A 17,503-nucleotide genomic window follows, 5' to 3' on the forward strand; every position below is an offset into this window, starting at 1 on the left:
ATGACATTTTGGTTTCCAGAACCTCTGCATTACTATTTTGGTCTACTACGTGTGAGTGTGAGTGTGTTTGTGTGTTTGTGTTATCCAGAGACCTAACTGAAAATCATGCATGTGTTCCACACTGTAATTGTTTTTAAACCTTTTGCTCTTTTACTTTGAGTCAGTTTCACATGCAGTTTAGTATGGGTATCTGTCTAGGATTTTATTTCAAGGAAACTCAGAGAGGCTGAGAGAACTATGAATGAGAGCTAAAACTATAAAACTTATAAAATAATACATGGGTAATTCTTCATAACCTTGGATTTAGCAATGAATTCTTAGATATGACACCAAAGAAAATGAAAAGACAACTTACAAAATGGGAGAAAATATTTGCATGTCAAATATTCAGTAAGGGTCTAGTGTCCAGAATATAAAAAGATCTCTTAGAACTCGATAACAAAGAGATTATCAACTTGGTTTTAAAAATGGGCAGAGGACTTGATTAGACATGTCTATAAAGCTTATACAAATGGCCAACAAGCACATGAAAAAAATGCTCAGCATCATCCATTATTATAGAAATGCAAACTAAAACCACAATGAAGTACCACTTCATACCCCCTGAAATGGCATTAATCAAAAGAATAGAAAATAAATGTTGGCAAGGATGTGGAGAATAACCTCTTGTTCATTGCTGATAGAAACGTAAAATGGGTACAGCTGCTGTAAAAAAGGGAGTTTGGTGGTTCCTCAAAAAGTTAAACAGAATTTCTATGTGATCCATTCATTTCACTTCTACACACACACACACACACACACACACACCCCTACCCCTCCTCCTCCTCCTCCTCCTCCTCCCCCCCCCTCCTCCTCCTCCTCCAAAAGAATTGAAAGCAGATATTTGGATACTTGTATACCATTGTTCATGGCAGCATTATTCACAGTACCCCAAAGTAGAAGCAATCCAAATGTCCAACAGATAAACAAATTGTGATATATCCATGTAAATGGAATATTATTTAACAACAAAAAGGAAATTAAATGTGGTTATATGTTACAACGTGGATGAACCTTGAAAACATTATGCTAAGTGAAAGAAGCCAGACACAAAAAAGGTCACACATTGTTCAATCCCATTTATATGAAATGTCCAGAATAGGTAAATCCATAGAGACGAAAAGCAGATTAGTGGTTGCCAGGGCCTAGGGGAAGGAATACTGTTTAATAGGTACAATATTCTTTGAAGGGATGACATTGTTTTGGAACTAGATAGAGATGATGGTTGCACAATATTATGAAGGTACTAAATGCCATTGAATGGCACACTTTAAAATGGTTACCTTTATATTATGTGAATTTTGCCTCAATAAAAAGAAATGGAAAGAAAACTCAAGGAATTCCCTAGCCAAGCTGCCATCTTCTTTTCACCTTTCAGAGATGTTTTTTGTTTTTAATTTGTTTTTTAAGTTTCACTTAGCTGGATACAGAGAGAAATGGATCTACTCTATCTTAGTCTCTGGAAGATTACATTAGAGTTACTTTAGTAGCTTTTTATAAAGATTCATGCTTAATCTCCATCCTGGACCAACTTAATGAGAATGGGAGAGGGTGGGAGAGTGAGTTGCATCAATATAAAAAATATTCACAGGGTATTCGAATGGTAACAACCATTGTGAAGCATTCTTTGAAGCGCGTATTTCCCTGCCAATGATGAGTTTTGCAAATAACCTTTGACTCAGTCTGGCCAGTAAGATGTGAAGGGAAGCCCTTTGTAAGTTAACCTTACAAGGAAGGTTGTTCTTTAAAACATTGTCATGTAAGGGTATAAATTTTGATATTGCTATGACCATCTTGCTTATAGCTTAAAATGTAGCCAACAACAGGAATGTGAGTAAGAGAGATGGAGAGAAACCTGGTACTTGATTATATTTCTCATCTGCTGAAATTGGCCATCTCTGGAGTTTTCTTGTTCCTCTGTACTTTCTATTATATGAAAAATATATATGTCCATATTGTTTCAGTTCAGAGTTTTAATTCTAATTTGTAGCTGGGAGCTACCAAACAGCTGTAACTAATGAGGAAAATTTAGTGTTAAAATATACCACTATTTACTAACATTTGTTTTCTAATATTTATTAGCATGTGTTTTCTAATATTTTCTTATACAAATAATACTTCAGTTGAACACATTGGCGTATATTTCCCCCAATATTGGATATTACTTTTCAGTCTGGTTAGAATGCTGGAAGTAGTCACCATCATTATTGCTTTTGCTTAATATTTCTAAATGCATTCCCAATAGGTTATATCTATCTACAATATTACCACCAATAAGTATTTTTTATCTTACTTATTGGAAGTCTTTTCGGATTGTTGTCATTATATTATTGATTTCTTTGATTTCTTTTATTACTAAACATGTTTATTATTTCTTGATGTTTTTATTTATTAGTTACATATTTTCTTCAGGCAATTATCTAACCATACCTTTTACCACATCTTAGTAGCTGTGGAGCTTAGGAAAGTTACAGTTACTCTTACTAAAATAGCAGTATAATAAATAATAATGCCTACATGATAGAATTAGTATGAGGATAAAATGAGATATTTTTCTGAAGTTCTCTCAATATGTTTGTAATTAAAATATTAATACTTTATCAGTTTGTTGCAAATAATTTTCACCATTTTTGTTAGCTTTTCTGTGATATTAATTTTAGACACACAAGTTTTAAATTGTAGTCAAATATGTTACTTTCTAGTCATTATTTAAACCTTAGAATAAAACAAGACAAGTGACATGGATATATATGAGAGTTAATGTGACAAAAATATGAAATTTAAAAAACACCATGATATTAGCCTGAAAGCAGAAGTCATTTTCAGTCAGAAGTTTTCCTTATATCTTCATATTTATTATGTCTCTTTGAATCAGTTCGCCTAAAGTCCAACTGATTTTTAAGTACTAGGTAACATGTGAGGTCTTTATTTTCAACCAAGTCATTAGTATGGAAACAGTTGCCAATTTAATAAAAGAAAAGTCCAAGAGATAAAAAATCTGAAAGCATATATAGCCTGTCACTGTTGATTTTCTTTTATTTTTCTTCTAGAAACATGATCTGGGGCAAGTTTTGTTGGATATAGTCTTCAAGCATCTTGATTTGACTGAGCGTGACTATTTTGGTTTACAGTTGGCTGATGATTCTACAGATAACCCAGTAAGTTTAAGCGTTTGTTCATCTTTATTTTAGTTTTTCTCTCTGTTCATAATATAAAATACTTTCTGATTTATAATGTTCAGTGATTTAGTGAATTTTTAAAAAGTATTAATTGGAATGATTAGAGGTAATTTTCCTTTATTCCTCATTTTCTTGATATTTTAATCTGTAAGATTATTTCCTTAAGATTTTTATAATTATAAGGCAGTCTGTAAATCGATTGCTAGTTTCTTTACGTGTCTCAGACAACTATGAAGTGAATCTAATTCATGACTCTTGACTTAAGGAGAAAATTGGGCATAAAAAGTAAAATTTTAATTTAATATTAAGATATTTTAAAACATTAATGTATCTCGAGTCTTACATAAATTATCCTGCATTAAGATGAAATAAGGTTTTTGTGACATTCATGGTGAGCTATTTTTAACCAAAATTTGTAATTTCTTAAGTATGAATATTCCAAGTAGGAATATTGGGAAACCCTCCCAAATGAGATAGCGATTATATTTCAGAGCTCTGCAATTCTTGGGCATTACTAAGTTTTTTAGATTCTTACTAATTCCTTAGTAATTACAATCATGATTCTTCTTATTGGAAAGATCATATCATAGAAATAGAAGTTAATGTGGTAAATGTTGAAATAGAAGAAAGCATATGACGAACAATGTTAAATTCTTTGTAAATTTATATGATTATGGAGTGAGTTCTTTTATAAAATAATATATCCTTTTCGATGAGTACAGGAGAATAACTATTTTGAAGGAAACATTTTGTGTAGTTTAGAAAAACTGAGAGACCGAAAAAGTGGTTCTCTGGCCAGCTAGTCTTAGGAGAAATAAATCCTTTTGTACTGACCTAAAACATAAACTTTGATGCCTTTACCAGATGACTTGAGCTTATCCAAAGGCCTAGAGCAATAGTGTTATTTCTTGATAAATAAACACATGTTTAAATGGAGGTGAGTAGAAATGTCAATAACGCAAGCTTTTCCAGAAAGATAAATCGTAAACCAGGCAAACACCAGAAAGATAACTGCCATACCTCAGTATGAGCAACACCGAGGTTAAAAAAAGGATAATTCTTAGATTATCTTGCTGACACTCATAGGTCAGACCCTCTAAACTATAAAGCCTGTCTTTAGATTGGAGAAGTGACAAGACAACAAATGAGAAAGAAACCAGTTACTTACCACCATATTCACTGTCTTGAGTGTGAAAAACCAGCATCCCTGAGAAAGTATTCTAGAAGAACAAATCGAGATCATTATATATTACAAGAGATAATAATTATATCACATAAATTTGTATGCAAGAAGGAATTTCTATTCTAAAACCATTACAGCAGGATGAATGTGGGTAAGCAGAAGTATTTTGATCTGGGTTGATCTTTTTTCTGTCTCCTACTTTTTCTTTGTCTTTTCTATATTAAGCATTCTTTCCCAAATAAGATATATTTCCAGGTCCAATTGCTAATGATCCAAAATGATTCTTCCTCTAAAATTAGAATTATAAAATTTGAAAGACCCAAAGATCCAAAGCCTTAGAGGTTATCTTGTCTAACACCCTTGTTTTTCATAAGAAATGATCTCAGTCTAAGGAGATTGAAGCCTGAGCTGCTTGGTGTCATTAATGAAACAAGACTTGGGTTTCCTAACCCCATGCAAGTCTTTCACAGCGCTACAATTTCAATATATAAATATTCAGAAAACCTGTGAAATGCCAAAATGTGTCCAAGGAAGGACCTTTACAGCACAAATGTTATAAGTAGTGTCTTGTTTCTGGGTGTCAATATGAAATATATCAAGATTTTAAGGATAAATAATGGATCGAGGCAAGGGAATGCCATTCTTAAAAGGAAAAGACAGTAAGGAAGTAACATTTATGAAACATCCCTCATTGACTTGTTTGTAAACCAAATTCACATAATCTTATGAAAGTATCATTAAAATTCTTTTAAAGATGAAAAACTGAGGCTAACAAAACTTATTTAATGACACAGACAAGTAGCTGAGAAAGGATTTAAACTCTCATCTATCTGATTCAAAATCCTATAGTCTCCCTATGGCAAAATGTTACTTCCCCAAAAATGATGATATAGATGCACAGAACTTATAAAAATGAACACATTGAGGAGAAGAGGTAACCATGCAATAAAATTACCAGCAGTGATCAAAAGGTATTTGGCAATATTCTAAAAGAATTAATCCTTGTCAATGTATGTCGCATGTGTATATTATATATTATATATATTAGTTTTAGAGGATCAGAACTAATATTGCCTTAGACACACATTGAAGTTAAATTAATTTTGATTTATAATTGATGAACTGAAAAAGTAAGGTTTTATTGTGATCTTGTACATAACAAAAATAGAATCATAGTTAACTATTTTTTTCTTTAGAATCTTCCTTGGTAATGAGTTCAGTGCAGCAAACAAAATTACTTAAAGAAAGCTTTGACTTTTTGAAATTTCTCTTGCTTTCATTTAAAACCTATTTATCGCTTTTGCTCTTTATAATGTGTTGTATAATAATGGTATTCAGTAAATGTTTGAGTGAGTAAGCAAAATAATGAGTAATGTGGTTATAATTCACTATGTACAATTTCTTTAGTTTATAAGCACTTAAAGGTGGCTGTTCCTTAGTGGCCTTAATTTGCATGATATTTATCAGAGCCTTGAGATTATATGATTATATTATTCATCGGTACATTTACTTTTTGTTTTTTTTGTTTTTTTTGTTTTGCCCCCAAAGTGAATTACAGTGTACTTCAGTCAAATAAAGAGTAGATTATCACTTACTATTGACTTGCTTTTCTGCAGTTTCATCCTTCTGGTAGTTTGTATTGTGGTGGTGATGTTTTTCTGATTTACAGCTGTTTCCATATCCCCTAACCTTGTGGCTATAACTTAAACTTGAATTTATATCAGGATCACTTGAAGGTCTGTGAAAATACAGATTTCTGGGCCCTCTGCCTAGAGTTTCTGATTCAGAAAGTCTAATGTGAAGTTCAGTAATGTGCATTTCAAGCAAGTTCTCCTATAATGCTGATGCTGTTAGTTTTTGGAACCACATTTTGAAAAATCTCTGCTCTAACCCAATATGCTGTTAAGTAAAATTACTGAAGTAAGAAATAATTCATATGGAATAATTTGGTCTATCCTTTGAAAATTCCTTTTACATAACTCAAAAGTATTTAAATTATTTCATCAGGTTTGAAGAAATATAGGAACAGTCACATAGAGGATTACTCTTATTTCAACAAGCCATATTTTAGTACAAAGCGAACATGATTGCTAAAATGCTTGCTTTTATTTCATGTCAGTATTTCTCATATTTCTTCCATCTCTTTCTACTGTAATACCTTAATTTGGGCTCTTATTAGCTATTGTATAAATCTCTTTGGTAGCCTGCCAAACGTTAGATTTTTACTTGTGGTCTCTTTTAACCTTGTTCCATTTGTGGGGAGAGTGATGAACAGATCTGGAGTGCAGAGAAGTCTTTCAGAGAGAATTGGCATCACATGCAAAGTTCTAGGGCAAAGAGAGGAATGCTGCTTTTGAGGGACTGAAAAAAATCACATGGAATGCAGAGCAAGAAAAACATATGGTATAAGGTTTGAGCAGCTCATCAGGTCATGAAGTGCCTTTTAATCTATTAAAAGATTATACTCGTGTAAGGATTTATTTACATAAGCAACATGAGACTTGTATTTTAGACATATCACTCTGTTTACAGATCAGCCAGTGGCAAATAGACAATTAGGAGATTGTTGCAATAATGAGGTTACTAGTGTTACCGAACAAAGGTGAGTTCTTTTTGGGCCACTGATAGAGAAGCCAAAAGTTTGAGGCAGCAGGTGTTTGCACAGAAATAAGAGATTTGTCAGGCCAGCTGAAAGAGTAGACCCAGATGAAGCTCAAATTAGTCTCTCCTGACAAAGGATTTGGGATCGGTTTTAAGAGGTGAGGGTAAGGAGAGGTTATATATATTTATTAATTCTAATTCAGGGGGTCTGATTAGGTAGTCTTAGAGCTAAGCCATCTAAGGTTAGGGGTGTGGAACCAGGAAATTAAAATCTGGCAGAGTTTGATTTATTAGTCCTATTTTGTGTCCAAATTTGGTCACTGCACCAGATCTTTCTTATTGATGGACCCATCACTTCTTAAAGGGCTCTGTGTAGTAAAAGTAACTTCTTTGCTACTTAAGTTCTGTGAATTTTGATTCTGCTGTTCTCCTGAGGTCAGCTTAGGGTTATTTAGCAGCTAACTACACCTGTTCAAGCCTCTGGGACCAGCCTGATCTGGCTTGGTCTGGTAGTCTTCTAAGAGCTAAGAGGAGGCCAGTTATCTCCGGAATGACACTAAAATTGGAAGGGTGGGGAAGTATTAGGGTCTGGTTTCAGTATTAGGGCTGGATTTCATTAGGAAAAAATTGATGATTGGGGGGATGAAGGAAAGTGGGTAAGTGCTGGAGATATTTAGGAGATAAAGTCAATAGAATTTGTTGGTTTGATTAAGGTAGAGTAGGTTCATGAAGGAAAGAGAAATCAAGGTTAATATCTCAGATTCTGTCTTTGGCAACTTAATAGAAGAACAATGCAAATAGTATTGTTAGGTTTTTTTTTTTTTTTTCAGTTACCACTTGTTTATTGCATATAGAAGTGCCATTTGTGTATTGATTATATTGCAACCTTTCTAAACTCATTTATCAATTCTAGTTAATGTTTCAACTTCCATAGGATTTCCTGTGTAGATTATTATGTAAACATAAGGTAAATAACATTTATTTTCACATTTTAGACCAATTTTATTCCCGAGATAAATCTCAGGGTATACAATTGATTCTATATTAACCTTGTATCCTAAGATCTTGCTGAATTCACTTATTACATCTAGTATTTTTTTTAATTAATTCCTTAGGATTTTCTTTGTAAACTGTGCCATATCAGAATAGGGACAGTTTAACTCTTCTTTTGCAGTTTGTATTCTTTTTTCCCATTCTTTTTTCATTAATTATTATATGGTTAAACCAGGACGATGATGAATAGACGTGATGGGATCAGACTATCTAGCCTTGTTCCCTGTCTGAGGAGAAGAGTATTCAATGTTCCATTAGGTCTGCTGTTAGATATAGATTGTTTTTTTAATCAGTGTAATTAAGGTATAATTTACATAGAATAAAACTCAACATATACAGTAGGCTGAAAACTCTCAACAAGCTTGGAAAAAAAGGGATATCCTCACTCTGATAGAGGACATCTACTAAACACATGTGCATCAGGGAAATGTAGAGTAAAAGCATAATGAGATGTTACTATGCATCCACTAAAATTTCCCTTTGTAAGTCTGATACTCATTGGCCAACGTTCACAGCCACCATTTGGTTTGGTGACCAGGTTTTACAGATGAAGAAAGAGACTCTTAAGGTTTAGGGGGAGCCGTAGTGGGGAAAATGCTCAAGCCATGATTCATTTCAGGCCTCACCAGTTTTCTGGTACTGGGGGGGGGGGGGTATGTGTAAATCTACCGAGGGTAGCACAACTATCAAGGGGCAAAGTTGTGGTTAAATTTAAATTTCTATACCTTTTTTTTTTTTTTTCTGCTGTGCTAGTGAGCCTAGCTTTTATTTACTTTTATGTCTGGATTTTAGTTAGCATAGGAAACTAAGCTTGCACATGATAAGCCTCCATTATTCCTTTATGTGGAAGATGCTCAGGTCACACAGAATCAAAAGTTGTTAATGTTTCTCTTTATCCCTACTTTCTAACCTGATTTATAACAAGAAATACGACTGATAAATAAGAGAAGAAAAAGTTAATATCACAATGTATAATAGCTACCATCAGGACAAATAATGGCATCTAGGTTTCTGAAAAAGGATAGAAAATGGAACCTTTTACAGTTTAATATTTAGTTACTTGATCCGTGCTATCTTGTATATGCATACTTTTTTCTTCCTGAAATGTCTTACTTCTACTTTAAGCTGCATTCCTCATCTCTCACCCTTCACATCTCCACATTAACTTCATATTTTTTAAGACTCAAAAGTCACTTTCTCTCTAAAACCTTTCCTTACCACCACAACCTTCAAGTACAATGTACCTCTTTCTCTTGTATCCTGTGATAGTTTTAATACTTTCTTGATCTGATAGGTTTCATGACTCCAAATTCTTGAGGCTAGTCTTTATCTTTGTGTCACCCTGATACCTGGCACAGTGCTCCATATACAATAGGCTGCAAATAATGAATTATTTTAGGATAAAATATACATCTCAAACATGATACCAAGGAAGAGAGTGTAAACCACTTAGTATCAAAAGTGATACTGAGAAAAGATAAATAAGGAAGTAAATGTATGGCTGTATATTATTTTCTTTCAAGGTCAAGTAGTTTACAGTAGGAAACCTGAACTGTTTTTAGTTAATTATTTTAAACAAGCTTAGTTTAAAAAAATTTTGTTTAACCATACCAGTATTTCCAGTCTGTTATCTATTTCGTTTTCCATCATAGTCTTTAATATTTGTTCTTTATTCTTGTACATGTACTTCTTATTAAGTATATTTGTTGTATTTTCTCTGTCTCTGTCTCCTCCTTCCTGCCCTTCCTTTCCTTCCACTCCCTTCCTTCCTTCCTCTCTCCTATTTTCTCTCTCTCCTCTTTTTCTTTTCTCCTCTTTTCTCTCTATATACAGTTGACCCTGAACAACATGAGTTTGAACTGTGCAGATTCACTTACAGTTGGATCCATGCAATTCAATTCCATGTTGTTGAAGGATCAACAGTATTGATCCACAATTTAGAATCTGCATATGAGGAGGGCCGACTTAAGTCATATGTGGATTTTAACCGTGTAGCTGGCCAGGGCCCCTAACTTTTGCATTGTTCAAGCGTCAACTGTAATTTAGCTTTTCCAAAATAGGTTGCTTTTTTCATGGTAATAAAAAAATGAGGTCACATGGTTGTTGTCTTTCTCTACCTTCAAGGTCTATCAAAGGTGTTGCAAATGGCAAAGTTTCCTTCTTTTTTATGGCTGAACAATATTCCATTTTTTATATATACTAAATTTTATACATTTATCTATTGATGGACACTTAGGTTGCTTCCATATCTATTGTAAATAATGCTACAGTGAACATGGTGGTACATATATCTTTTCAAGTTGGTATTTTCATTTCCTTTGAATAAATATCAGAAGTGGAATTGCTGGGTCATATGGTATTTCTGTTTTTAATTTTTTAAGGAAACTCCATATTGTTTTCCATAGTAACTGAAACCATTTAAATTCCCACCACATGTGCAGAAGGATTCTCTTTCTTCCAGATCTTCACCAACACTTTGTTATCAACTGTTTCCTTATTGATTTTCTGCCTGGAGAATCTACTCGTTGATGAAAGTGAGTTATTAAAGCACCCTATTGTTTTTGTAATGCTCTCTATTACTTCTTTTAGGTCTGTTAATATTTGCTTTGTCTTTTTAGGTGTCCTATGTTAAGTGCATAAATATTTGCACATAACCCTCTTATTGGACTGACCCCTTTATCATTACATAATGACTTTCTTTGTCTTGTATTACAGTCTTTGTCTCAAGGTTTATTTTGTCTTATACAGATAGAGCTACCTGGCTTTTCTTTGGTTTCCATTTGCAAGGAAAAAGATTTCCTTTTTATATAACATTTTTTTTCTTGCTCTTTTTAAGATTCCTTGCTTGTCTTTAATTTTTGACACTTTAATTATAATGTGTCTTAATGTGGGTCTCTTTTCCCTTCCTTTAATTTTCAGTTTGTATATGTCCTTACATCTGAAGTTAGTCTTTTATAGGTGGCATATAGATAGGTCTTGTTTTTTTTTTTTTTTAATTCATTCAGCCACTCTGTGTATTTTGATTAGAGAATTTAGTCCATTTACATTTAAAATAATTATTGGTAGGTATGTAATTATTATCATTCGTTAATTGTTTCTTTATGATTTGATGATTTTTCCATAGTGGTATGCTTACATTCCTTTCTTTTTATCTTTTGTGTATCTACTATAGGTTTTTGCTTTGTGGTTGCCATGATGCTTACATAAAACAACTTAAATTAACTGTCCATTTTAAATTGATAAAAACTTAAGTTTAAACACATTCTAAACCTCTACATTTTTACTCCTCCCTCACATTTTGTGCTTTTGATTTCACAGTCTATATCTTTTTACCTTGTGTATCAATTAAACTATTGTGAGTATGTTTATTTTTTCTGATTTTGTCCTTTAACCTTTATACTAGCTTTCTTTTTTTTTCACTTTAACTATAAGGCCTATATATATTTACACTGTGTTCACTTCCTATAGTTAGATTTCTTTCTGCCACCACCACATATCTGACCACCTTTACAACATTAGATTATTCTGAATTTTACTATATATTTATCTGTACCAGTGGATTTATACTTTTATATGTTTTCCTGTCACTAATTAGTGCCCTTTTGTTTCAATTTTTAAAAGTCCCATTAACATTTCGTGTAAGGCTGGTTTGATGGTGATGAACTCTTTCTTGCTTTTGCTTGTCTGGAAAACTTTTACCTTCAGTTCTGAAGGACAATTTTGCTGGGTGAGTATTCTTGGTTGGCAGTCTTTTTCTTTCAGCACTTGGAATTTATTATGCCACTCCCTTCTGACCTGAAAAATTTCTACTGAAAAATCTGCTATAGGCTTGTAGAGGTTTCCTTTTTACATAACACATAGTTTTCTTGCTCTTTTTAAGAATCTTTCCTTGTCTTTAACTTGTGACCCTTTAATTAAAATGTGTCTTAGTGTGAGTCTCTTTGGTTTCGTCTTCTTTGGAACTTTCTGGGATTCCTGTTTTTCCTATATGCCTGTTTTCTCTGCAGGTTAAGGGAGTTTTCAACCATTGCTTCTTCAAATAAGTTTTCTGGCTCTTTCTCTCATTTTTCTACTTTTGGAACCCCTATGATATGAATGTAGGTCCACTTGATGTTGTCCCATAAGTCCTCTAAGCATCTTAACTCTTTTTCATTCTTTTTTATTTTTGCTCTTCAGATTGGGTGAGTTCCACTGCCCTGTCTTCGAGTTCATTGATCCATTTGGTCTGTTGTTGAACCACTCTACTGGTTTTTTGTTTGTTTGTTTTATGTTACTGTGATTTTCAGCTCTATGACTTCTATTTATACTTTTTAATATTTTCTTTCTCTTTGTTGAAGTTTTCACTGTGTTCATCTATTCTCCTGAGCTCATTAAGTATCTCTATGACGTTTTTTGAACTCTATCAGGTAAATCACATATATCCATTTCATTAAAGTCTTTGGGCCTCTATCTTATTCTTTCATTTGGAACATATTTCTCTATTTCTTCATTTTCCTTGACTCTATGTGTTATTTTCTATGCATTAGCTAAAAAAGCCACCTCTTCCAGGCTTGAAGGAGATGAACCTTATCATTTCAACCTGGCCCTAGCTCTTGGTTGTTTCTTAAACCTTTATGATTGTTCAAACAGCCTATATTATTTTTAGTAGCTCCCAGTAGTTAAGGGTGTGCTAAGGCCAGCCATTGTCTCAAATGGGAAGATCTCAGTTAGCACCTAGTTTCCTGCTCATTGGAATCCAGACCCTCAGGCAGTAACTTTTAAAGTATGCAACTAATACCTCTTTCATGGGAAAATTGGGAGATAGGCATTTGTGTCTGCTCCCTTTGTGCTGGGCCCTGGAGTGATAGGCAATTAAGACCTGTTTGTTTGTTTGTTTGCCACTGTCCTGTTGAACATATGAACCCTAGCCCACCACTTGTCACTAGAGCTATAAAGGTATGTATGTGTCCTCTGGGCAGCAGACACATAAGTCAAGGCATCAGATGTGTATACTGGCTCCTTTCTCAGAGACACCAGCAGCCTGATGCAGGACAGAGGGAGAGCACAAAGGTCACATGCATCCACTTTCTTTCCTGGAGAGACCCAAATAGGCTCTTAGATATGTGCTAAACAAGAAGCCTGCCCCTCAGTCCCATGGGACCCATGAATGCAAGACACGTTGGCTACCGAAACCAAGCATCCTCTCTGAGTGGCAGCCACAAAAATAGCATCGGATACATGTACATGCTCTTCTTCAATAGACACTGGTGGTCTGGAGTGCAGCAGAGGCAGAGCTCAGAGATAGCACTCTCCCTCTGAGGTCTCTGGAAAGGATTATAATTGGACTTTAGATGTGTGTTTATATGCCTGCTCCTCCAGCCACAGCTATGAAGATAAGCTAATAGGCATAGACCTCTTTCACAGAAAGACTGAGGCACTGGTGTCTCAATCTGTTGCCCGACTGCAATGCCCTGGTTAAGAACTCCTTTTCTATTTGTTAACATTCCTGTGGGACCTGCAAGGTGGAGTCCCACTGGCCACCAGAGCCAAGCAATCTAGAGTTATCTCCTGGGTGGCAACTGTAAAAATTAGGGCACCACATGAGGAATATACAACCTCTTTCCTGGGAGATACTTGCAACCAGGTATGAAGCAAAGGGAGAGTGAAAAGGCTGCCTGCCAGCCTCCAGTCTTTGGAGAGTATTTCAGTAGGCCCCTAGATATGTATTAAATTAGGTACCTTCCCCTGAGGCCCATGCTTTTGGATAATCAAATAAGCTGTTTTCAAAGAAAATTTGGACAATGTTTAGTCAGTTGCCTCTGCTCGGTGCATTGGGTGGGTGGGTGAGTGGACGTGAGCCCTTTAAGAACAGTTTCTCAATTCTCCATAGCTGTACAGGTCTTGTGATTGCAAACCCCATTGGCCTTCAGAGCTATAGGTTTTAGGGCCTCATTTCTCTTAAAAGTTAGGGTTCATATGTGTGGTTCAAACCCTTTGCTCTTCAGGGAGAAGCCCCAGGTTGTGAGTTCCCTCTTGACTGCAGGCTGCCATATTAGGGTGGGGTTTATGGTAAGATTATATTTCAGCCTCTCCTACCTGCTTCTGTGTGGGTTTTTTCTTATTCATCCTATGTGTAAAAGTTGCTCAGTTATTTTTTGGATTGTTTTTAGCAGGAATTGTTCTGTATATAGCTTTTAAATTCATTGTGTCCGTGGAAGGAGGTGTGTTTAGGATCTTCCTACATCTTGAACTGGAACCTTCCTATGAGCTATTAAATACTTACTAGATATTAATCATTTCTAATAAAATATCACATTTTAAACTTACATGTATTGCATTGCAAACAATCTTATCTCAGCTATACCATAGTAATTCAATTGGTATAAGAAATTTTAGCACAGCAAATTATGGTATGTTACTAAATATAGGTAGTGATATACTCTCAATGTTCATTTGTATAAGAACAAAATTAGAGGGCTTACAATACTTGTTTCTAAGCTGTAACAGAAAAGTTACTGTAAGCAATAGAATTAAAAACGTGTCCACAAAAGTTAGTACTCAGATATTCATAGCAGCATTATTCATAAGTTAAAGTACAAAGAAATAACTCAGATGTTCATCAACTAATGAATGAATGAACTAAAAGTGATGTATCTATAAAATAGAATATTATTCAGGAATAAAATGGAACAACATATTACTTCACACCTGGTAGGAGGGCTATAATTAAAAAGACAGTTAACAAGTATTGATGAAAATGCAAAGAAATAAGAACCTTCATACATAGTGGGAATGTAAAAAGTTGCAGCCACTATGAAAATGAATTTGGCAGTTCCTTTAAAAATTATATATAGTGTTACCATATGACCAAACAATACTACTCCTACACAAATACCTGAGAGAATTGAAGCATTTATTTACAGAAAAACTTGTATACAAGTGTTCACAGCAGTATTATTCATAATACCCAAAAGATAGAAACCCAAATGTCAGTTATAAAACGGAATGAAGTATTGTTGTATACTACAACATGGATGAACCTTAAAAACATTGTACAGCAGTGCCCCCTTATCTGTGGTTTTGCTTTCCACGGTTTCTGTTACTTGTGATCAAAAAATATCATGTGGAAAATCACAGAAATAAAAAATTCATAACTTAAAGTTGCACACCATTTTGAGTTGTGTAATGAAATCTCATGCCTTCCCAACCTTGCATGTTAGTCATCCTTTTGTCCAGCATATTTATACTTGTATACATTACCCACTTGTTAGTCACTTAGTAGTTGCTCGTAGCTTGTGATCCAGGATGACCTGAAGCAGATGATCCTCCTTCTGACATATCATTAGGTCAGTAGTAGCTTAACACTACATCACAATGCCTGTATCATTCACCTCACTTTAACTCATCACACAGGCATTGATTGTATCAGCTCACATAATCACAAGAAAGGCGAGTATAGTGTAACAAAATATTTTGAGAGACCAACTTCACTAACTTTCATTACAGTATATTGTTATAATTGTTCTATTAGTGTTGTTTTTAATCTCTTATTGTACCTTATTTATAAATTGAACTTTATCATAGGTATGTATACATAGGAAAGGACATAATACATATAGAGTTTTGTACTATCTCCAGTTTTCAGGCATCCAGTGGGGGTCTTAGAATGTATCCCCATGGATCAGCAGGTCTACTGGACTAAGAGATAGAAGCTAGATACAAAAGACCACCTATTGTATGATTACATTCATATTAAATGTCCAAAGTATGCAAATTCATAAAGACAGTAAGTAGATGAGTAGTTGGTAAGAGCTGTGGGTAGTGGAGCATTGGGATTGGCTACTAATAGAAACATGATTTTTTGGGGGAGTGATGCTAATATTCTGACATCATTTAGTGTTGCTGATTGTACAACTTAGTTAATAAAGTAGTACACTGAAGTGTGCATTTTAAAATAATGGATTTTATATTGTGTGAAATATATCTCAATAAAATTCTGTATAAGACTAATGCTAGATCTATGGTCATATGCATTTTGTATTTTAATAAATATTGCCAGATTGTCCTACATTGAAACAGTACAGTTTATATTCTCATAAGTTATTATATGCCTTTTTTATTCACATTCTTGCCATTGTGATATATCATTAAAAGTTTTAATATTTGCCAGTGTTATTAAAAAATGATATCCTAAAGTAGATTACTTTTATATTTCTCTAAATATGATCAACATTATATATATTTTCATATACTTAAGGTTTCAGCTACTTGCAATCAAAAAATATTTCCTTTTCTGTGAACTTTCTATCTTATTCTTTGCCTGTTTTTCTATTAGTGTTGGTCTTTTTCTAATTGATTTGTAGAACTTCTTTATGGGTTATTTTTTTCCCTACTTTGTTTTTCTTTCAACAATGTGTTTTTACTATGAACACTATCTTTACTGTCTAGTAGTGCTCATTATAGCATTGCTCCATCTTCTCAGCTTAAGCCAAGATCGTAAAGTCTTTTGAATTTCCCAGTGTTTATCATTGTATTCCTTCTATGCCATGTCAGCTTAACAATCTATTTGTGTATGTAAATGTGTTTCTGTCTCTGATATCAGAATATTTTTAAGGGGAATTGAATTAAGGAGCCACGCTTTGTATAGATTAACTGATCCCAAATTTTGATTTTAGACAAGTATTAAAATGAAAGTAATTTACAACTTTTTCTTATAAATACTGAAGAACAAAATCACTAGCTTAATAGAAGGGTGGAAAGATAGGTAACATGTGAATATATAGGGGAAACAAATATATTAAGTAGGAGCGAAACTAGCTGATTATTGGCACACACTCCACTTCCCCACCCCTGCCAACTGTTGAGTCATTCAACAGGTTTAGTCAATCCTTCACCAAATATTTTAAATTGATATTATATGCCAAGTCCTGTGCTAGGTTCTGACTGTTCACCTTTGAATGAATGAAATTTTATCCCTCACCTCATAGAGTTCATAATATAATGAAGGAGATAGGCAATAAAAAGGTAAGCCAAACATATTACAGTGAAAAAAAATGTTATGAAAGAATTCAATGTTCCTTGTCTGTTTCTAGAAAATAACTAAGTAAATAGAAGCTTTGTGACATACTTTTAACTGAGTAGTCAGTGAAGACCTTTCTGAGGAGGTGGCACAAGTAATAATGAAAGGACTCAGCCATGGGAAACCTGGAGAAGGACATTCTATGCATAAGGAAGCTTGAAATTGAAGACTCTAGGATGGCATCTTTTGAGTAACAGAAAGGGGACCATTATGGCTGGAGCTTAGTAAATCGAGTAAGAGATATAAAGAGATCATGCTAAGCACTTTGAACCTTGTGTTGAGAAATTGTCAAGAGATATTAAGCAAAGAAGAGACATTTTTTAAGAGTACTCTGACTTTTAGATGGAGGATGAAGTGGTGGTAAGAAACAGGGATAGAGGCAGAACTGGA

At 34.0% G+C, this 17,503-nt stretch overlaps 1 protein-coding gene across 5 annotated transcripts in view; it reads left to right on the forward strand.

Moving 5' to 3' along the window:
• PTPN4 (protein tyrosine phosphatase non-receptor type 4) overlaps nucleotides 1-17,503 on the forward strand; it is a 175,770-nt gene that overhangs the window by 44,738 nt on the left and 113,529 nt on the right. For 3 of the 5 annotated variants that reach the window (XM_016127566.2, XM_016127565.2, XM_016127567.2), the window contains exon 3: nucleotides 3,090-3,197. In XM_016127566.2, coding sequence (XP_015983052.1) covers nucleotides 3,090-3,197 — 108 coding nt within the window. Of the gene's footprint in view, nucleotides 1-3,089; nucleotides 3,198-10,516; nucleotides 10,590-17,503 lie in introns of those variants that run through there. The other 2 variants (XM_016127568.2, XM_016127569.2) reach the window with 1 other exon arrangement.

This window comes from Rousettus aegyptiacus, unplaced genomic scaffold (assembly GCF_014176215.1).
Source record: "Rousettus aegyptiacus isolate mRouAeg1 unplaced genomic scaffold, mRouAeg1.p scaffold_m13_p_2, whole genome shotgun sequence".
Taxonomy (NCBI): domain Eukaryota; kingdom Metazoa; phylum Chordata; class Mammalia; order Chiroptera; family Pteropodidae; genus Rousettus; species Rousettus aegyptiacus.